At 39.7% G+C, this 23,065-nt stretch overlaps 1 protein-coding gene across 3 annotated transcripts in view; it reads left to right on the top strand.

The window, feature by feature from the left end:
- BICD1 (BICD cargo adaptor 1) overlaps positions 1 to 23,065 on the top strand; it is a 229,157-nt gene that overhangs the window by 191,716 nt on the left and 14,376 nt on the right. The window contains exons 9-10 of one of the 3 annotated variants that reach the window (XM_075940436.2): positions 12,671 to 12,679; positions 22,113 to 22,188. The exons of 1 other annotated variant lie outside the window; for it this stretch is intronic. In XM_075940436.2, the coding sequence (XP_075796551.1) occupies positions 12,671 to 12,679; positions 22,113 to 22,188 (85 nt within the window). The remainder of the gene's footprint in view (positions 1 to 12,670; positions 12,680 to 22,112; positions 22,189 to 23,065) is intronic. One more of the 3 variants, XM_006114395.5, reaches the window with a different exon arrangement.

The following is a 23,065-nucleotide window of genomic DNA, read 5'->3' as shown; positions in this document are numbered from 1 at the left end:
TACTTGATCTTAGTCAAAAGGCCGAGACACAAAAGATTTATTTTATGTAAATTGACTCACGGGGTCCATCTTGCCAGGAAGCTTTCCTGGTTCCTAAGGTCATGTCCTGTTTCTCTTTGTGGTGGGCAAATAATTGCTTTCTTTTTTTCTTAGAAAGCAGTAAGGATGGTCTGCCATTAAGCAGTGCTTTTAGCCTGTTAACATGCACCTTTTGATTCTCAATAGATGTGTTTAACTATTTGCTTTAAAACTTAACAAGCAGAAGATGCCCAAACAGAAAATGTAAGGAGCAAAAACCAGATAGGTGGTGTCCTCTGAAATAAATAGGGTATCTGCTCTAAGAAAATGGCATAATATATCAAAATATGCAGAATCTCCCTTCATTAAAGCAATACTGCAATAGGCTTTTAGTAGAGTGATTCACATAACGCTGGCTCAGATGCTTAATGCAGAACTGTAGGAAGCATGAATGCAGCAGACATCCATAAGATTCTACTGTCAAATATCAAATGGCCGACAGTTGCTAAGAAATGGCACCCCAGCACGGCAAATCATATCTGTCCATTATCAAAAATTCCTTTCAAATATTTCCTTTGCGTTGCTCTAGCAGCAATATAAAATAAATAATCAGACCTTACCTGATAGGACTATTTTATTTCACTAGGAACATCTGGCAGCAGTTGTGTCAATATTGTTCATCATTTGGAGGAAAGAGTAATGTGCCAAGAAAGAGAAGTGTGTGTATCCATAATTACCCTCTAGGCAGGAACCTGTTAACACTGATGGTACCTGCTGTCATTTCCTCCTCCTCTTAGAATGGGGTCATGATCACTCTTTCTGGAGGCTACTTACACACCCCTAAGGAAACTGATCTTGCATTATTTGTATAACCAGAACTCCCCATTTGAAATCAGTGGGACTTTGATGAGAGTCTAAGCCTCGCAAGGTAATTTTTTTGTAAAGGAGTTTATTTTGTTTGTGTAGAATTTACAAGCTCGATAGGTTTTAAAGCCAAAAGGAACCATTAAAATCATCTCATATGACCTGCTGCGCAACAGAGACCAAAGAACTCACTGGTGCTTGAAAAGCAGAAGTGTTCATTGATGATAAATGCCTTCAAACAGTGCACTGTAGATGCACCAGCATATTCTCAAAGACTATAGGTTCTTAAGACCATGTTTTATATTCCTGAAGTCCTTATGCTTTGCAGGGTAAAAGACTCCTAAACAGCTTCCTGGGTTTGGTTTATTGGCATTTTATGCTTTCATATAGCCCATATCTCAACAAGTAAACCTGCTATAGTGGTTTTCTCAAAGGAATGTTATACTGAGCACTTAATCCTGATAAAGGCAGATAGTTTTTGCCTTCCTCATTTTACTTTACAGTTGAGTATAGTCAAAAGCTTTATATCAGCTTCAGGTTTAAAGATTATTCAGGCCCGTTTTAGAATGGGGAATGTAAATCAGAGTTGGGAATGGTCTAATATTGTTCTTCTTGCAGCAAGCTTAGTTGCGTTTTATTTTTCCCCTATGCAGAAAGTATTCCATAGTCCATTTTTGCAGGAATTGTGCGAGCTCCTTGTGTCAGTAACTGGGTCTTTCTCCATACATTGTATAGAATCAGGAACAATGTTTGCTACTCAGAATATACCAATACCTCTTCATCAAGTGGATGAAGAGCAACTGCATCCAAACCCAAATGACACAACAGGATGAAATACAAAGGTTCTAGCACCCATCTTCATTTATATGAGCTGTCACAAGTAGAATTAGCAATAGAATTCAAGAAGGATGACACAGAATTAAAACATCCACAACAACCCCAAAGAGGTTTGCAACACTTCTTTATCAAACTTTTCCTGTGCTCTTCTTATCCAACTCCTACGATGCAGTCCCAAGATGACGCCGTAACCCATTGATCCTGCTTCCACTCCTTTTGTGTTTTATACATATCTTCTTTGAATCTCTACTTCACAGAAACCAGCCTTCTAGTCCAGTAGGACTGTCTGGCAGTCACTCTGATGCCCATCAAGTTTTATTGTTTTTTTTAACCAGTATCCCTGTTGATATGGTTTATTCTTTTCATCTACAATTTAAACCTCCTATATTTAATCTTATAAATAGATGTCTTTTTACTTATTATAGTGCTCACATGTAGTAAGCACCAAAGTAACGTTGCAATGTATCTCCCATTCTAACCCTTTCCCTTATTCTCATAACTTCCTCAAGCATATGCCAATTGAGCTGAAATGATCCATACTTGGTTTGAGTTCTGACTTAGAGAAGTTTGAGGAAAAATTGAACCTAGTATATTTGAGTTATACAAGAGTGAAAAGAATGGCTGAGATTAGAAACTTCAAACATATTATTTTAATGTTATCGGTGAGGAAGAAAAAATAGTGTTGACAGTATTGGTTCAGTAATTAAGTTATGAGTCTTTAAAATCAGCATTTCCTTCATAAGACAATTTCATCCATAGGACATTTAGACTTCTCTAGTCATTCTTTAATCTCCAGTGTGTTGGAATTAGAGATATATTTGATGAAGACTAAGGATTAAAAAACGTGAACTTGGTGCAGAGATATGTGAGTTATGCTATGACCAGTTCCCTTGTGCACCACATATAGCATTTTTAACGGTGGTGTTCATTTGTTCCTTGCTTGCCACCCATCTTTTCGATCTCCTGAGTGGTGCATCCCCTGGCTACCTTGTCCATGCCACATTCCTGGACACTGCTCCCTACTTTTGGGGAATTGCCAGTTGCTACTGGCCTTTTGGCAGAGTGGAAGTTGGGTCTAGCATCTTCAGTAAGGGACTTTCATGGTGAATTTGACAAGATGAATCTAGCCCACACCAGTAAAGCATGCTCAGGAAATAATTCTTAATTCCTTCTTCATTCCAGATAAGTCCAACACATCAGTAAATCAGTACATACACCCTTCTGATTTCAGGATTATTGCAGTATGGTCCTCTGGGTCTCCTTTAGATTTCTAATCACAGTTACAGAACACTCATCAATTCACTTCTAAAACATCTTGTTTCAGTTTCTCAGGGAAGTGTATTTTTCTGTACTGTGGACTTGCTGCATACTACACTGGGATCTCAGTGTATGGATCACATCTAGGATTGAAATGTGTTCCCCCTCTTACCTTATCAATAAACCTTTTTATGCAGCTACAGCTTATCTCTCCGCTAGGCTGAGCCAAACAGCATGTGCAACTGCAGCCCTCTGTATTGTGTATGGTGTTTTCCTATTTACCTGAGAAACAGAGAGCAAAAAGGAAGCAAAAGGTCCCATAACAGCTTTTATTTCTTCCACAGGAATCGGAGTAATGAATTGATGCTGAATTTAACTGCCTCACAGCATTGTATCACCAATGGTCTTTTATTTTCAGTTGTAACTGAACTCCTTCCTCTCTAATTTTCATGTACAACCCCTATAGATGAGGTTATGAGATGGCCTTTAATATTCCATTACCCCGGCTTTGACAGAGGGCATTCTGTGTTGACTTTGTCAATGAAGGGAAGGGGAAAAGGTCCAAAGCTGATCCTCAGCTTCCTTTCTTTGCCACACCCATTACTTTGACGTACAAGTTCTTTGTTGTTTTTAGCAATGTGGGCTTAAAGTGGTACATTTCACTCCTCTGTGGTGGCCCTTGGAATTGGAGAAAAAAGCTTTAGCTAATGGTTTCATAGGAGGGTTTTGAGTATGATGTAGAATAACTCATACCTGCAATTTATTCTGCATAAAACATATGACTCACCTTACAGTTGTGGGTGCTAAATATTCTGTATTATTCTTGTTTATGTTCAGTCTGCTATTAAGAAGTCAGTCACAATATTTTTGGTACATGCAGATCTCTGCCCTTCTTTCACATGCTACTGAATCAAATTATAGTCGGTTTTACATTTGCATATAGTTCAATTTATGTTTACCAACAGCAGATATCAGATGGGTACATGTTTAACACATAAGTGTTTCAGATGTATCAAGAGAAAAAATCACCCATTTTATTCAGATAGAAAAGTACTACTGAATTTAATAGATAATTATATCTGTGCTATACAACTCTTTTTAACCAATTTAAAAAACAAAACAAACCCTGTAGAAGTGACATTGGTCTCTGAAATTCAGAGACCAGCTAAAGCCAGACCTTCAACTTGTGTAAACTGGTGATGCTCATTTACACATGCTGAGGATTTGTCTCCAAAGATTTTAGATTTTGTGTATATGCTATGCATTCTTTGCACACACACACACACACACACACACACACACACACACACACACACACACTCAAAGATTTATTGTAGTGACCTGGGGAGGGGGTTTTGTTCAACTAAAATCCTGTTGAAAGAGTTCTGAAGAAGAGAGAGATTCAGTCCTCTAAGGTACTGAGTGTCTTTCTATCACGAGTACCTTACTAGGCCAGCTCACAAGTGATGAGAAATTCACACTGCCTTTATTTTTCCATTTCCAATGTGTTTTTCAAAGAAGTTTCCTGTACACGTGCTGTGCAACTACTGATTATTTAATTTTTTTTTTCAGAAGTATTTTATACAATTTTGGTTTTATGTGATTTATATTACCTCTTTATTAATGATAAGTATGTGTGTGTGTTTCATTATAATGAAAGTGTTATACATGCAGATTAAACATCTGGGACCTATCAAAGCCTTTCCCCACTCTGGCACTAAGTGCAGAAGGTGGGGGCTCACAAAAGGCTTTACAATGCTGCCCTGTGCATTTCTTCTCCCCCCCGCCAATGCATCTCCCAGCCCTGCCTGTTGCCCCCAGGCTCAGTAGAACTAGAGTGGTAGCATATATGTGTCCCTGAGGCCTGTGTGTGTGCATGTGTGTGTGGGATTGGTGGATGCACAGAGGGAATGCATGGGGTGGCAGGGGAGTCTGGAGGATGCACAGGGGGAACATGTGGAGACCCTCCATTCCCCTGGAGCTACTGCCAGAGTGGGGTGACCTAGGTAAGTGCAGCAACCTTCACACACCCTATTTCCTCCCTGAGTCTATACCCTCTTCCCAGCCCCCTTCTTCCCCCAAACTCTTGCACCCCTTCCAGCCACCAAACTCCCGCTCAGAGCCTGCACCCCAATCCTGAGCCCCAGCCCGAGCCTGCATCCAGCACCCAAACTGCATCTCAGAGCCTGTACCACTCTCCCTCTAAACTGCATCCCAGAGCCTTAGGCAGATGAGGGGGAGGGATTTTAGCCACCAAAGTTTCTGGAAAACTTCTGCCCCTGCCTGCAGGACAAGGATTCAGCGCTTAGGCTGCACCCTATTCTGACTCTGTGCAAGGGTTAGGACTGCTCCAGAAACACCCCAGGCCCTGCCCCTCTGCACCGGGCACACCAGGTGTGGGCAGACAGCTTCAGCCCAGCAGGATCCAAGTGTGGAGGGCTTACTCTGGAGTGATCCATGTAGTGGGTAAGAGGATTCTGTGAGGGCAATATGGATGTAGGTGGCTCAGTGAGGGATCAGGATGCAGAGATTGGGATTGTTGGCAGATCTGGGCGCAGGTACAATGGGACTCGGCGGAGGGGGGGGTCAAGGTGAAGGTGGTTGGGACTCAGCAGAGGAAGCATGGAGGTGGGGCTCATTGGCGTGTCTGGGTTTGGAGAAGATGGAGCACAACATAGGGCACTCACTGGAGTGGTCCAGAAGGAGGGGACTGGTGTTCATTAAGGTGTGGGTTCAATGGGTGCTTATTGGGGGAGGAGGCACAGCTGCATCACCACAGTTCTCCTACCTTTCTCTTCCTCATCCCATCCCCATTCCCCACTGTCTTCAGCCCCATCCCCTCCTCCTTCCTCTCCTCACTCTCCTCTGCCCCTATTCCCCTCCCCTCACTCCCACACCCCTTTCCCCCTTTCCTATCACACATAGGGTGACCAGAGAGCAAGTGTGAAAAATTGGGATGGGATAGGCAGTAATAGGCGCTTATATAAGATAAAGACCAAACTATTGTGATTGTCCCTATAAAATCAGGACATGTGGTCACCCTAATCCCACTCCCTTCCTTCCACACTGCCTCTTCATACCACCCTGCCCTCCTTGTCCCCACCACCCTTGTCTGCCCCAACATGGGCACTCGTTATACAGAAAACAGGCACCCTCCTTCACCAGGGCAGCTCCAATCCCACGCCTTGCCTCTCTCTTGGGAGGCAGTGTCCCCCGACTTTGCCCAGGGCCATCCAGAGCCAGGCCCTTGAAATGGCTTCCCTTCTACAGAGAACCAAAGAAATCTGCAGGGGAACACGTCAGTGGTACAAAATTACCCCAGGAATAAATCATTATAGCTAGGGCTGTCAAACAATTAAAAGAATGGATCATGATTAATTGTGGGATTAGAAAATTAATTACAGTTTTAAGTGTACTTTTGAATAATAATACTATACCATGTATTTAAATATTTTGGCTGTTTTCTACAAATTTAAATATCTTGATTTCAGTTTCTATACATACTATAAAGTATACAGTGCTCACTTTATTATTTTTATTTTCAAATATTTGCATTTTAAAAAGAGAAAAGTACAATGTTTTTCAGTTCACCTCGTTCAAGTACTGTAGTGCAGTCTCTTTATTGTAAAAGTGCAACTTACAAATATAGAATTATTTTCCCCATAACTGCACTCACAAACGAAACAGTGTAAAAATTTAGAGGCTACAAGTCCAGTCAGTACTACTACTTGTTCAACCAATGGCAAAGACAAACAAATTTGTTTACATTTATGGGAGATAATGCTGCCTGCTTCTTATTTACAATTCCACAAGAAAGTGAGACTAGGTATTTTCATGGCACTAGTGTTTGTGTTGCAAGGTATTCACTTGCTAGGTATGCTAAAATTCATATGCCCCTTCATGCTTTGGCCACCATTCCAAGGGATATGTATCCGTGCTGATAATCCAGAACTGATGCACATTCATTTTCATCATCTGAGTCAAATGTCACCAACAGAAAATTAACTTCTTTTTCTGGTGGTTCAGGTTCTGTAGTTTTCCAAATCAGAGTGTTGCTCTTTTCAGACTTTTCACGGCATGTTCCACACTTCTTCCTTCTCAAATTTTGGAAGACACTTCATATTCTAAAACCTTGGTTTAAGCGCTGTAGCTGTCTTTAGAAATCTCACATTGGCACCTTCTTTGCATTTTGTCACTCTGCCGTGCAAGTGTCCTTAAATCGAAGAATATGTGGAGTAGGCATCTGAAACTGCCATAACAAGAAATATATGGCAGAATGTGGGCAAAATCATGGAGCAGGTGACAATACAATTCTCTCACCAGGAGTTGAGTCAAATTTAATTAACACATTTTTTCACATGCATCATCAGCATGGAAGGATGGTCTTTGAATGATGGCTGAACTATGAAGGGGCATATGAATGTTTAGCATTACCTGGCAGGTAAATACTCTGCAACACTAGCTACAAAAGTGTTTTGGTTTTGAATGAAGTTATTTAACACACAATCAAAAATGTACATTTATGATTTGTGCTTTAACAATAAAGAGATTGCATGATGGTATTTGCATGACATGAATTGGAAAATACTATTTCTTTTCTTTCTTTTTACAATGCAAATATTATGTAAATATTTGTAATAATATAATGTGAGCATTGAATTATTTGTATTCTGTTGCAATTGAATCAATAATTTGTTTTGAATTAATCACTTGAATTAATTGTGATTGACAGCCCTTTCTATTACAGTCAATGTAACTTACACCCTTGAGAGAGAAATTTTTTTATATTTTTAACTGTTTTGTTTCTATCTTATTTTTTCTGATGCAATTAATCCTCAAGCTTTGGAGTAATAGAGATTGTAACTTGTAATTTTAGAGGCTAATAAGCATTTCAGCTTTGCTTTGCATTTAAGAACAAAATCCACAAAACTATTCCAAACTTGATAAACTCCAGTGCCTTAACTCCTAAATGTAGATTTGTTCTAACATCTCTCTCTTTTGTGAGAGCGGGATTATTACAAACCTATACATGAAGGAAAGCATAATTTCTTTACAAAATGTGATCCAAAGCCATTGATGAAAATTCGTAGCTCAGGTACTAATTTAACAGTTTTTTAAAAATCCTTTCTTCTCCTTGTCTTAAATTAAATATTTTGAGGTTAATAGAATACATTCAGAAAAAAACACACCATTTGAGCAGAAAATTGACATTTACCTCTGTGCTAGTTCCATGTTGACCAAAAGTTTGATTCTGTAACAGGGCTTCTGGACTCTGAATTTTATTGTGTGTAAGATACAATTTTATGTATGCGTTAAGATAATTTTTATGGTTGAAAGGGAAACTAAATGTTTACCTTAGTCGCAAATGTATAAAACTGCAGTACAATACACCCCTGCTTCTCAAAGGAATTTGTCAAAATTAATTCATTCAGAGTCTTAACTAACCTTAAAAATACTGGGCCAGATTCACCAATATGCTTTTTGCTTTAAGGTGTCGAAAAGCAGCCAGAAATTTGGCTTAACCAGCCAGATCAGATCAATTTGTAGCTGCTGTATGTAATTAGAGCAACACAAAGTAGTTGGATCATGCTGATGAATATGGTCCAATATTTTAAACAAATTATCTTGACTCTCAAAATCCTCCAAAATCACAAAACTGAGACCAACTACATAGGCCAAATTCAAATTATTCTTTTGGGTGAGCCATGGGCAAGAGGATCTTATTTGAGTTTCTCTGTGACCCCGTGAGTATGCATAAAATATATTTCTATGTGCCATGAATGTATTCATGTTTATAGTCTGAATTTATATACACAAATTGCTTGCTTCATTTTTATATGCAGACAAGCTCTTGACATTTACAGGATTCTACAGTATTAGTTTAATCTAATACTATTCATGGAAATTATTTTAATCAATTTTTTCAGGGTTACAAACTGTAACTAAATTGCAATTTTTTAGAGGCTAAATACAAAAAGGATAATTGACATTTTTAATGTTACTAACTGTGTCCATTTTTTGTTTACTGTTTGTTCTCTCTGATTTTTGTAATGAACCATTTGTATGTGTGTAATTTGTCTTCATTGTTTAATTGTTAGGGTTAGAGCAAATTTTATATATCCTAATCTCACCATTTGGGACTATATGTTCCACCTCTGATATGCTCACTTTACTAATGCTTAATGATCATTACACATTTACATCACTCCTACTGTGGTACATTGTCCTTGTGAAAGCTACTCCAAAACTGAAGAGATGTATCATTGCCACGAACTTTAGCTGGCTGTAACTGATCAAGAAATCAGCTGGCTAAATGTACTTTTACCTCTTAGTGCCACTGTGAATAGGACCTATTTGCTTTATGCTTTTTCTCTATTATGTTTAGCTTCCTAATTACCACAGACAAGACCGATGGCATACATTTCATGCTGATCAATAGAATTTAACTGTTATGACGACATGAATTCACTGCTGTGCCACCAGTTGTATTCACTTATATTTGTATTTCCTCATTATGTTTTTAAAGTGGGATTAAAAAACCCTCCTTATGAAGATGGATTGCAAGCTATAAAACAAAATTAAATAAAGAAATAAAGGATTGTAGTGAAGCCCCATGTCTTAAGGCTTAATATTATCAAGAGATTATTGACTTTTCTCTTTGTCTATACAAAATTATGTGGTTGTAGTACAGAATTAGTCTCATCCAAATAACAAATTTTAGAAAGGTTTGTTGGAAGTTATTTATTAGAAACTGTTAGACTTTAGGCTGTTTCAAACCAAATATATAGGCAAGTAACACATCATACCTTTTAAAAATATATTACCAGTACTGTTACTTTCCATAAAAAGATTGTTTCTGAATCCAGTATCCTCAATTGTCTGAAACAATTATTGACATTTCTTCAAAATTACTTTAAAAAATCCTCTTGTCTTTATCTTCTGTGAAAAAATTTAATGCGGTTTCATAAATTACTAATTTTTAGCACCAAAAATATATGACTGTTACTGTGCTTCTTACCTGAAAACATAGGATACTGCAGAAGTGAATCTCTGCTTGTTTAAGTCAGTCATGCCAGGATTTTTTTAGCTTTGTTGCAGAGCTATTCCTTGGGAGATTGTAATCTAATCTCACCAATAACTGCTGTCATCTAAATGAACATATTCATAATGGTAGAGGTATTCCTGTTTAGAACTGTGACAGTTGCTGTTTAGTGCCTGTTGTAAAGCCTACCAAAATCCCATTCACCTTGATTTTTGCAGGCCTTGGATCAGATCTTTACTTGTACACTGACATGGTACAAATTGTATCCATGCCTTGGCCAGGTTTGCAGGCTAGAACGAACTTTATCCACTAAATACAGGACTGTGTAGCACTTTAAAGACTAACAAGATGGTTTATTAGGTGATGAGCTTTCGTGGGCCAGACCCACTTCCTCAGATCAAATAGTGGAAGAAAATTGTCACAACCATATATACCAAAGGATACAATTAAAAGAAATGAACACATATGAAAAGGACAAATCAAATTTCAGAACAGAAGGGGTATGGGGGGGGGGAAGGTAAATGTCTGTGAGCTAATGATATTAGAGGTGATAAAAAGCTAATGATATTAGAGGTGTCCGTCTGCTATGTACATTGGACAAATGTCTCCGACACTTCACCAAAGGATCACTGCCCACAAAACAGATATTAGACAGGATCACAAAGAAAAAACAGTTTCTTGCCATTTCAACCAGAAAAGACATTGTCTCAACGACTTAATTACTTGCATCCTGCTTCAAAAGCCTTTTAAGACTGCACTTGAAAGAGAATCCTCTGAATTGTTATTCATGCTTAAATTCTACACTTTACACCTGAGTCTGAATAAATAATTTAATTATCTTACCCATTACAAAGATAGCTTCCCCAATTATCACCTCTAATATCATTAGCTCACAGACATTTACCTTCTCCCCCCCCCAATACTCCTTCTGTTCTGAAATTTGATTTGTCCTTTTCATATGTGTTCATTTTTTTAAATTGTATCCTTTGGTATATATGGTTGTGACAATTTTCTTCCACTATTTGATCTGAGGAAGTGGGTCTGGCCCATGAAAGCTCATCACCTAATAAACCATCTTGTTAGTTTTTAAAGTGCTACATAGTCCTGTATTTTGTTTCAGCTACGCCAAACTAACACTTTATCCGCTAGTCTTAGTGATATGTTTATAAGGCCTCTCCTTTTTACTTTTGAAGCCTCTAACTGATATATCACATGTTAATATAAGTGTGTTAATGGTAGATGTTTGGATCTGTAGAAATATTATTCCTTTGAACTGTATAACAATCTTAACACAATATATATTTAAGCTTCTGTCCATTCCCATTTCTGCTAATTTACTAACCCACTATTTAGCTTTTCACTGGATTTAGTGAGGAATGATTTTTAAAAATCCCACCAGTTATCAGTGTAACAATACAAAAGTATCATGTACCAAAAAAAGTGTCAAACTGTTAAAATTCTTCATATTGTTTTTGTATCTGGAAATGTTGTTACATTAATTATTAGCAAAAAGATGATTGTGTCTTTAATATAAACCTCAATGAGGCAAAGCTGAAAGATTAGGTTGGCATACAGCTTTGCTTGCATTCCTTTGATCTGATTGTCATTCACATGACCAGTGGAGTCCATGGAAAGTCCAGAACAGACTTTTGGGGGCTGGCAGGGACTGCAGGTGTTAGAAGAAAGTGCTGAATAAAGCTAACTCAATTTTTTCATAAAATGAGCTGTCTGTTCTCTTGTGATGGGCCAGCACATTTAAAAGGTGGGGAGTCTGAGCAAGGTATATGAATTGAGAAGTGGAACAGATTGGGGATGAACCAGCATGGCTTTTTAAAAGATTTTGTGAATTATGTTTTCAGATAGGTGCAACTATTTGTACAGTGTTGGGCAAAGGAGACAAGATTTCGATAAAATATACATATAACAAGTATATAAGAACATATGACTGGAAGGGACCACCTGGATTATCAAATCCAGTCCTCTGCTATTACATGCAACTCAAGGCAGGAAATATAATTAACCAATTTAAATGTTCCAATGTTAAAAGAAAAAAGAGCAAGAGGCCAGTGCAGATAAGTCAGCATTAGCATCTCCTGCACTAGCATATCTCTTTGCCTGCCTTTGAGATTATGATGATAATATCAGGATTAGACCGTCAGCTGATGTAAAATCATCTGGTCTGTAAGCATGTGTAGCTGATACAAGTTTGGCTCCCAACTTCTGGCCTACTTAATCATTGTTTCCACCTGAGCCTTTCTTTTGCTCTGTGTTGGCCTTCTGGCTTTCATTCCTAAATCTTGGAGAAAATCTTGTTCTTCTGTGACACTTCTGCTGCCTGCCCTCTGACTTTTCCTGTTGCTTTAATTTCTGTTAATAAAGAACCCTAATGCAACCTGTCCCTCTGTTTGACTATTACTTGTACATTGAGTTTCAAAACCTGTCCCAGCCCACACTGACAGCTGTTCAGTAATTCATCTGCTAAAGAAATCTAACTTCATGGGGCAGGATTCAAAGTAGTGGAGCACATTTCAAGTCTGCTCTTAGCAACAACACTAAGAACGGTCATACTGAGTCAGACCTGTTGAAGCAAAAACCTCACTCAGTTTAGGCGGCTAAACAGACAGTTTTATTGGCCAATAAAACCAAAGTGAGCCAAACGTGGTCCCAGCAGAGCCGGGCCCAGTGAGGCTGCCTAATACAATCAATCCTAGTATCTTTATACCCTTGACCAGACAGCCTGACGTCAGGGTATCCAATTACAGAAGTCATCAATTAAGCTAGGAAAAATAAAGCCTTGTCAACAAGATGGCGGACAGGTACAAGGGAGTACCTCTCCTATCTAAAACAGCCCAATTAACACATTCTAATAGCACATCTGTCTTGGCCTGGCACATGGGGTGATAGAAAGTTCACTCTAGTCTACGTGCAAAGGCAAAAAAGCTGAAATGGTTTCTGTTATACAAGATGGCTTCTAGCTAAACATAAAATGGTTTCTACAGACCAATAGTCCATCTAACCCAGGATCCTGTCTTCTAACATTGGTTGACACCAGGTGCTTCAATGGGAATGAACAGCACAAGTAATCATCAAGTGTTCCATCCTCTTCACCCATTCCCAACTTCTGGCAAATAGAGGCTAGAGACAGCAATCTTGCCCATCCTGACTAATAGTCATTGAAGGACCTACCTTCCATGAACTTCTCTAGTTCCTTTTTGAACCTTGTTATAGTCTTGGCCTTCAGAATATCCTCTGGCAAGGAGTTCCAGAGGTTGACAGTGTTTGGTATGAAGAAATACTACTTTTGTTTGTTTTATACCTGCTGCCTGTTAATTTCATTTGATGACCTCAATTCTTACATTATGAGAAGTAAGTAACAATTCTTTCTTTACTTTCTCCATACTTGTCATTATTTTATAGACCGCAATCGTATCCCCCAATAGCCATCTCTTTTCCAAGATGAATAATCCCAATCTTTTTAATCTCTCCTCACATGGAAGTTGTTCCATACCCCCAATCATTTTTGTTGCCACTTTCTGTACTCTTTCCAATTCCAATATATCTTTTTGAGATGGGATGACCAGATCTGCATGTAGTATTCAAGATGTGGATGTACCATGGATTTATATAAAGATCATATGGTGTTTTCTGCCTTATTATCTATTCCTTGCCTAATGATTCCCAACTTTTTGTTAGTTTTTTTGGCTGTTGCTGCATATTGACTGGCTGTTTTTAGAGAACTATCCATGGTGATTCCAAGATTTCTTTTCTGAGTGATCATAGCTAATTTAGACCCCATCATTCGATATGTATAGTTAGGATGATGTTTTCCAATGTGAATTACTCTATCAACAGTGACTTTCATCTGACATTTGTTGCCTAGTCACCCAGTTTCATGAGATCCCTTTGTAGTGCTTTACAGTCTGCTTTGGACTTAACTATCTTGAGTAGTTTTGTATCATCTGCAAACTTTTCCAATCCACTGTTTATCCTCTTTTCTAAATTGTTTATTGAGGCAAGGTTCTCACTCAGGTCCCTTGCCCTGGGACCCCTTTTCAGCCACAAATCACCTGGAGACCCTTTGTGGTGCAATCACCCATGTCTTTTTATTGTCTGTGCCAACTTCCCACCACCTTCTATTTACAGAGCTTTGTTTTTCAGCAACTAACTCAGCTACCCTCTCCTGGGGAGCACACTCGGCCACTCTCTGGCTCCTTCCCTTCTACTTCCCCTCTAGTTGCCTTATCTAGCATTCTGTCTAATGAGACCCACAGCTATTTCCCATTAGACCTTCAGGCATGGGCTTGTTCTGCTGGCTGCAACTGCCCTTTTCAGCCAGGCTGTAGTGGCAGAGCTCTGGCTTAGCAAGCAGTCTGTCACACAATGAATATGTTGAACAGTACCCCAGGGGACACCACTCACCATTTTGAAAACTGACCATTTATTGCTACCCTTTTTTCATGTCTTTTAACTAGTTACCAGTCCATGAGAGACTCTTTTATCGCATGACAGCTTACTTTAAGAGCCTCTGCTGAGGGACCTTGTCAAGGGCTTTCTGAAAATCTAAGTACACTGTATTCACTGGATCCCTCTTGTCTTCATGCTTGTTGACCCCCTCAAAGAATTCTAGTAGATTGGTGAGGCACGATTTCCCTTTAGAGAAACCTTGTTGACTTTTCCCAAACAAATTATGTTCATCTACGTGTCTGACCATTCTGTTTTTTACTATAGTTTCAACCAATTTATCTAGTACTGAAGTTAGGTTTATTGGCCTGTGATTTTCAGGATCACCTGTAGAGCCTTTTTAAAAAAAATTGGCATCATATTAACTACCCTCCAGCTATCTGGTACAAAGACTGATTGAAATGATGCATTACGCACCACAGTTAGTAGTTCTGCAATATCACATTTGCATTCCTTCAGAAATCTTGGGTGAATACCATCTGATTCCAGTGATTTATTATTGTTTCATTCATCAATTATCTCTTTTGAATCTGGATAATGGTTGCTGGTGATAGGATAATGCTTGCTAGCTGGCTGCCTGAATCTCCTAATCTAGGAACCATGACACGTGAGGAACGTATCTTTTGGTGCTGTTGGGGACTGTTGAAGCATCCTTGCCTGTTTCTTACACAACAGGGAAAGGAGGAAATAGGCCTATCACTTGTTAATTAATTCAGCTGGAATTCTGTATTTTTTAAAATCTTAGTTGCACAGGCAAATTACCTAGCTAAATGCTGTGAGGAAGAAAAAATCTGTTGTTTTACAGTTGCTTGGATTAAAAATATCAATAACCAGAGATGCCTGAGATATTCCAGGAAGCAATTTAAACAAACTGATCATAAAGCCATATGTCTTTGTCCTAACGAAAGTATAGCACTACATTATTATTGTTATCTGTGCTTCATCCCATTGTTCTGTGGCAGTCAAAAAGACAGATCACATCTTTCTAAATGCTTTTCTTTTAGGCCAGTAATGACATATTCTAGCTAGTCCAATAAATCAATCACCTGTTCTTGCTGATAAGCCTTTAGATCATCAAATGCTTTCCTTCCATGCTTCTTATGAGACTGTATCTTTTGTGCACACTTCAGCAGTGAACAGGCATGGGGGAGTAATGAGTTTTACACCTTTGGAAGCTTACCCTGTACTGCTGAATTTAATCCAGTCAGTACTTGTGTGTACTAAATCTTTGCTTTAGTAGAAAATTGAAAACATCTGATCAGATTTGACCCAGACATGCCTACAAGTGGTGCAGGGGAATGTGAATACCCATTCAGGGATCAGTTTTGCAATCCCTGGGCCAGTGTGACTTGCATGAACTGGCAGAAGCAGGATGTTCAGTTTGCCTCTTGCCATTCCCCTATTCCTTTCCTTCTGTCCCTACAATCATTCTTTCTGCTACTATCCCCTGGAAACACTCAGCCCCTGTCTGCACAAGGCCATTCACAAATCCTCATTCTCACAACCAAAACAATGAAATAGGATGGGACACGCGGATATGAAATCTCTATCATGAGTTCTCCCAAAAAAGGGGCTCCACCTGGGATATTGAGCTGGCCCCTGGCCAGCCCCCAACAAAGAACTAATGAAGCACTCTAAAAATGGGTGCATGGACAAAAGGGGCAGATGAGCCTCTTCCGCAAAAAAAAGGTAGTACATGAGAAGCATAGAGTTGTGTGAGGCCACGTGTGTGGCCTGGCAGAGGAGAAATGGCTAACCTTCCCCAAGCTCCCCCCTACAGGGAGGAAAACTGGAAGCAGCAGCATGGTGACCACATTCTAATAATCTGAGCTCTTTCTTCTGTTCCCATCTTGCTTTAAAAAAGTTTTCAGGTCCTAATATAGGTGAACTTTTGATGGGTGAGGAACTCTTACTTTATTTGATATGGTTAAGTTATCTCTACACTGTAATAGCATTTTGATTTATTAGCTTCTTCCTGTTTGGGCATAAAACGCTGCCTACATAGAAGCTGTTCTTCCTTCATGTGTATGAAATCTCCAAACTGGCTGATCTGGGAGGAGGGAAAGAGCTTAATACTGAAGACTCTCTTGTCCCCTTCTATTTAATTTTTCTTTCAGCATATTGTAAATAGAAAGGCTTCTTCTGAGATTTTTTTAAACTTAGGTGTAGGGTGCTTCTGAAGGCATCAAATTGATATTCCTTGAAACTAGAGTTTGTCCATCCAAAGAACGAGTATAATTTGCTAAACAGTAATGCAAACTTTTGCACACTCTGCCTTGCCAACAAGGTTCAATCTTGACCTGCAAGGGGCACCTATGGAGTTGCAATAGTATAATCATTTCCACCTCTGTTCAGTTTTTTGTCCTCTGAAATTGTCAATAAAGATGGCTGCTGTGATGTAGAAACTGATCTGAAATAATTAACTCCTCCTACACAGGCCACAAACAGTTACCATCAGATGGTACCTCTTTTAACCTTTATTAGATTCAGTCCATTAGCCCCAAGATTAAAGATTCCTTCTCCTTTTACCTGTCCTCTGAGTCATCCCATTGCCCTCTTACCTCTTCTTGGTGCAATGTACAGAAAATGCTGATAACATCATTTCGATGTTTAAATGAGAGTTCAGCAGCCTGAAACCTAGGGACAACTAGTTAAGTAAAAAATGTTGAAGGATGATTTGCTCTGAGTAACATATTTAACCTAAGTGTAATTTACTGTGCTGACACAATGTTCATGAAGGATCGTTGCAAGACTTGCTACACACAGTAGGTCAACCTTACTGCACTAAATCACATAGTAGATTTGGTGCTATCTAGCGCTTATCAGCACTGTACCTCAAAGAAAGACTAAACACACTGGTGTGCATCTACTACAGTCACTGTTTCCATTGAGTTACTGGTCAGCAAGCCCTGGTCCATGCACCTGTGTGTTGACCTGTTTATAATAAGATCTGGAACCCATCAGTTATTCTGCTCTTCCCTGTTCCTATATGGATCAGTTTCCTGAGAGCATTGTTTGGGAAGTAGGTAGGCTCTTCTCATCTTTGCTCTGTTACTTCTCTTATGCTGCCTTCTCTCTGAGGTAGCCAGCATTCCAACTGAAATCACCGCATCAAATTCCAGTTTGTTTTAATAAAAGCAGTTTTTCGTGGACATAAGTTAGGAAATCAAGAGAAAAATCACAAATATAACTGATGCACAAACCTCGTGTTACAAATTATGGAAATATTACCTTATAGCATAGATTTTTTTCTCCTCATATTAAAGGCTGTTAGGATTTCTCCCATTTTGCCAGATTAGAATTTCAGAATGTCTTCAGAGATTCTCTCATATCAACCAGGTGAATGTTCTCCCTTACAAACCATGGTTTGGCATTTCACACTGGCCTTTGACTTTGGAAATGGAGCATTTACACAAATGAGTAAAACAGAGCTGAGGGAACAAATTGTTTTTGGAAGATCTGCAGAGTAATACCCTGCATTTCTGCCTATTGTTCAGCTAGATTCCAGTGTTCAGAAGAAGGGAGGTTATTTTTCAGAAAAAGTTTTCTTGCTCACTATTTTTGATTCATTCTGTTAAGCAGGGGTTACATTAAATTTTACTAAGTCATTGTTTTTTACATCCCAGGAAAAAGAATAATTCATTCTTAGGTAAATAGAGATTAGGATCTGCAACTCATTTCATGTAGGTGCTGACCAACAACCAGACAGCAACAACACGTAGTCTCTGTCGAATTCAAATCAGTGACCTACGGGCCAAAAGCTCTGTATTCCATTACTAGTTCCATGAGCCACCAAGTCCCCTTCATAAACTCAGATGTAAATTTCATCCCAAAGAGTGTAAGTCACAAGGTCCCTACCACTAATATGTAGGGATGTCTGTCTTTGCTTTGTGTGTGTCAGGGTCTATATCTTATGCGGTACAAATCAAAAGCGCAAAAAAAAAAAAAAAAAGTCGCAAAGCCTAAACAGGAAAATTGTAGGATATTACCAATGTTAAATAGATATATTTGCTGATACTGGTATATATGAAATAGTGAAACAAAGCTTTGTTCTTCATACTGACTTTAGAAGGTTCTGTCTCTCTTCCATAGCGCCCTCTGATGGCCAGTCTGAGAAATAGTTCTTTGGCCTCACAGCATGCTTTGCTGGACAATCTTTTCCTGTCTGTTACCTCCTGTTATTATCTCCGCCACTCATAAGGCTCCAGGTCCCTCCCAGACTGTGGTGTCCCTTAACCTGGGTAGTTCCCTCCCAGAGAACCCAGTTACCCAACTTGTCTTAGTGACCCATTGCCATTCTCCATCTAGCCCCTTTCCTCAGGGGCGGACAAATCGCAGTCTGAATAGGCCAGTCATCACTGGCAAGGGGGCAGGAGGTAGACCTGCTGCCTATTCCTGCTCTGTCTATTCCTCCCTAGGCCCTTGTCACTGGGCCTCAGTCTGGGGTTTATTCAGGCCCAAGCTCCCCTGGCTGGTTCACCCTGCCTTTTCCAAAGCAGCTCTGTCCAAAGTACCGCATGCTAGAAAGCAACGAGATTCCTCTCCCTCCATAGCTGGAGCAAGAGTGAGTTCCTTCAGGCTAGCAGCCCTTTTATACAGCCCATACAGGCTCTGATTGGCTGCCTCATGCCTCCTTCTAATTGGGTCCCAGGATGGCCCTCTCCCAGTAATCCCTTCTAAGCCAGAATGGGGGCAACTGTTCCATTACAATGATACACCAGTACGCATTTCTGCACACACTTACCGAAGTTGGACACCGTGGAAATGTCCTGTTCAAAACCAAGTGATCAACTTTTTGTCAGATGAGTGCTACAAAATACAGGAGGAGGCATGACAAGTGAGTTACCCTATGTTCTCAGAACACAGCTGCATTCCATCCCAACGAAAGTGCCATCCTAATAACTTAGAGCTTTGGCTAACTGCTAAAAGCATTTCACTTTATTCATAGAGATGTTTGTTTATGTGTACTATGCTATAGTAATATCCAAGCTTACATTAATATTAAATAGGAAGATTTCTTGGCTAGATCAGAGGAATTAGGAGTCTTTACTCCTACCATCTGTCCTTGGCAATTAGATAAGGAAGTAGGCACAACTCCTTTAAAGAGAATAACTTTTATTTTCATCTACTAAATCTCATGAAGTTTTGGGATCCAGACTTTTCTGTAAATGGATAAAAAAATCATTCCAAATCAATGACCAAATTTGTTTGGTCCTACAATGAGTAGGTGTTTTCTAGCGATTAACCTGCTTTAAGATTGCATTTCTCTACCTCATCCAGTTCAATGAAGACACTGGAAAACACTGATTTTAGAAATAATATTTTTCTTCTCGATATGTGCTCACCAGTAGGACAGCCATCTCACTGCATAAGGCATCCGCTACCAAACTAAGCACTGATTAATCCTGAGAAGACATCTGGGTCTAAGACAAGCACTTCAAACAGAGTACTCTGCAAACTGCAACAAAATAGCAGCTCTGTCAACTCAAGTCATATGACACACTTTGATGTGTTGAATCATAATTCCTCACATTCTTTCCTTCTCTTTTGCTGACAAAGGTCATGCTCAAGGTCCAAAATTTATTCTGTGTACTGAAGTGAGAAAGTAGGCACTAAATGTAGTTTGCCCACACGCACTTTGACCACTAGAGGGCAGCACAGATCACTTGAGGACTCAGATCCCTATGTAATGACTGATAAATGTGGTTGTATGAAAAGAGGCAATGGTGGTACTAGACTGACCCCAAGTAGGCAGGTACTCTGCCCTGTGACTCAGAAGAGCAGTATCGATAGTGTCAACTACATGTGAGGAGTCTTTATATATATTACCAACAAACTTCTTCTAACTGAGACAGCAGAATTGAATTTCAAGGGAACAATCTTCCTCTACACCAGAGCTGAGAGTGACATTATTTGTGCCTCCTTCCAAAGGAGTTTTGCACTTTCAGTGGCAATCAGTGAGAAAAAGAAGAAAAGACTCATGATTACTGAGAGAGATTTTGACTGACTGTGATGTCTAGTCACTTTTGTTATTAAAATTCAGATTGAAATATACTTCCCTCTTCCTGAACAGTTGCTTTAGACTTTTAGGGTATGTCTAGACGACATGCCTCTGGCGACAGAGCCATATAGATTAGGCTACCTGGCGTAGGAAAATGAAGCGGCGATTTAAATAATCGCCGCTTCATTTAAATTAAAATGGCTGCTGCGCTGAGCTGATCAGCTGTTTGTCAGCTCAGTGCACTAGTCTGGACGCTCCGCGGTTGACATCAAAGGCATTTGTCAACTGCCCCGGTAAACCTCATCCCACGAGGCATAACACTGCTTCATTTTCCTATACTGGGTAGCCTAATCTACATGGCTCTGTCGCCAGAGGCATGTAGTCTAGAAATACCCTTAGAGTATTGGAAAATCAAAAGCTGGGATCTAGAGAATTAAGATGCAATATTCATAGCAGGCATGAGATGCACAGAGCCCACTGAAATCACTGGCAAAATTCCACTCATTTCAATGGAGTCAGGGTTTCAAAGCCCGAAAAGACCCTGTCAAAGATTAGTATGACTCTATGTATAACACAGGTTACAGAATGTTAGGACTAACTCCATTGTAAAGGGTCAGCTTGTGTTAGTTTTTTATGTGGATATGCAGTGGTGGGGTTTGCTCAGACTTGGAAGTTGGTCAGAAGCTAGCAGTGCAGGGTTTGTTTTGTTGTTTGGTTTGGTTTTTAAATCCAGAAAAGAGAATATTGTTAGTGGATTAAAAACCTGTTTCCTTGTTCCGGTATAAACACAGTCACAAGAATTTGGCCAAGTCTACACTGGCACTTGGCAGCACTGTAACTTTCTGGCTCAGGGGTGTGAAAAAACAGCCCCTTCCCCACTGAGTGCACAAGTTACAGTGCTGTAAAGCTGTAACAAGTTACGAACTTGTGAACCAGGCTACAGCACCGGGAGCTTTGCTCCCAGAACTGTTAACTACATCTCTCCCAGCGCTTGTGCTGGGGCTGCACTTTCAGTTTAAAGCGGTGCTGCAGCTGTGCTTTCAACTGTTATGCATGGACAGAGCCTTTACAGTGGCTCTACACACGCACACTCTGAAGTACTGGTTGTAATGTCTGGTTTAAAATCATTATGAAAGAACTGTGTTTTAATGGAAACTAGAACTGCCACAGGGGAGATAGGTATGTTACTCTGCAAGTTCAGAGAAGATTTTTTTTTATAAGAGGCATAATATTCTTGAGCATGTAAAAGTAATTGTAATTAACACTTTCTATTACTAGTAAGCAAATCAGTTCCATTCATACCTTATGATAAAATAATAGTTTAATATAGCCTGATTCAGACTCCATTCAAGTCTGAAAAGACTGCCTTCAGGTTCATATTTCAAAAGGTCCATTAGTATGTGCTCATTAAATAAGGTTGGTCTAACACTCCAATCTAATATCTTGCCAGAGAAGAATAAATAAGCTCAAATGTTTCCGTTAATATTTGTGAAAGAAACTGTTAGTGACAAGAACTGAACACACATTCCTCACTAAATCTCTCCATCAGCTGCATAGTCTCTTTACTATTGTTACTAACCCCTTGCTCTGTCATCTCTTTGTATATATGTCTAATTTATCAGTTTCTTGTAGATTATCAGCAGCCTGCTGCCTCCATACCACTACGCGGCTCACAACTAGCCAGGGGGCCAGACTGCCAGATTGTCAGGTAACTTTAGCTAACTCTTTTCTCTTTGCAAATAACTGCATGCCATAGCCAGTCTGCAACCACTCCTGCCTTTCCTATACAAATAGTCTTTCCTGTTTATGAAGTTCTGAACTGTTTGTGTGTGTCTGGGGAACAGGTGGAAGAGGGGGAGCGAAAGGAGGACAGGCTTGCTTGCTTTTTAACCAAAATATTGACTTGAGCTACTCTGATACATTCTGTAGTTACAGCATGGGAGACTGTTCACTTATACATAAATCAAAAATAAGAAAAATAATTTAGGACTCAGTCTTGCAATCCTTGGGCCAAACAATTTTCCAGTGACAAAAATTAATATATTTTGGATGAAATCTCTGAGGGTATGTCTACACTACCCCGCTAGTTCGAACTAGCGGGGTAATGTATGCATACCGCACTTGCTAATGAAGCCCGGGATTTGAATTTCCCGGGCTTCATTAGCATAAGCGGGGAGCCGCCATTTTTAAATCCCCGCTGCTTCGAACCCCGTGTAGCGCGGCTACACGGGGCTCGAACTAGGTAGTTCGGACTAGGGTCCTATTCCGAACTACCGTTACTCCTCGTGAAACGAGGTGTACCGGTAGTTCGGAATAGGCACCCTAGTCCGAACTACCTAGTTCGAGCCCCGTGTAGCCGCGCTACACGGGGTTCGAAGCAGCGGGGATTTAAAAATGGCGGCTCCCCGCTTATGCTAATGAAGCCCGGGAAATTCAAATCCCGGGCTTCATTAGCAAGTGCGGTATGCATACATTACCCTCCTAGTTCGAACTAGGAGGGTAGTGTAGACATACCCTGAGACTTTTGCCTGAGTAAGGTCAGCAGACTCAACAATGTCAGGTGACCACATAAAAAACCAAACTAG

Source organism: Pelodiscus sinensis, chromosome 1 (genome assembly GCF_052426305.1).
Source record: "Pelodiscus sinensis isolate ZL-2025 chromosome 1, ASM5242630v1, whole genome shotgun sequence".
Classification (NCBI taxonomy): domain Eukaryota; kingdom Metazoa; phylum Chordata; order Testudines; family Trionychidae; genus Pelodiscus; species Pelodiscus sinensis.
Note: the sequence above shows the minus strand (reverse complement) of the source record. Positions and strands in the feature narration are given on the sequence as shown.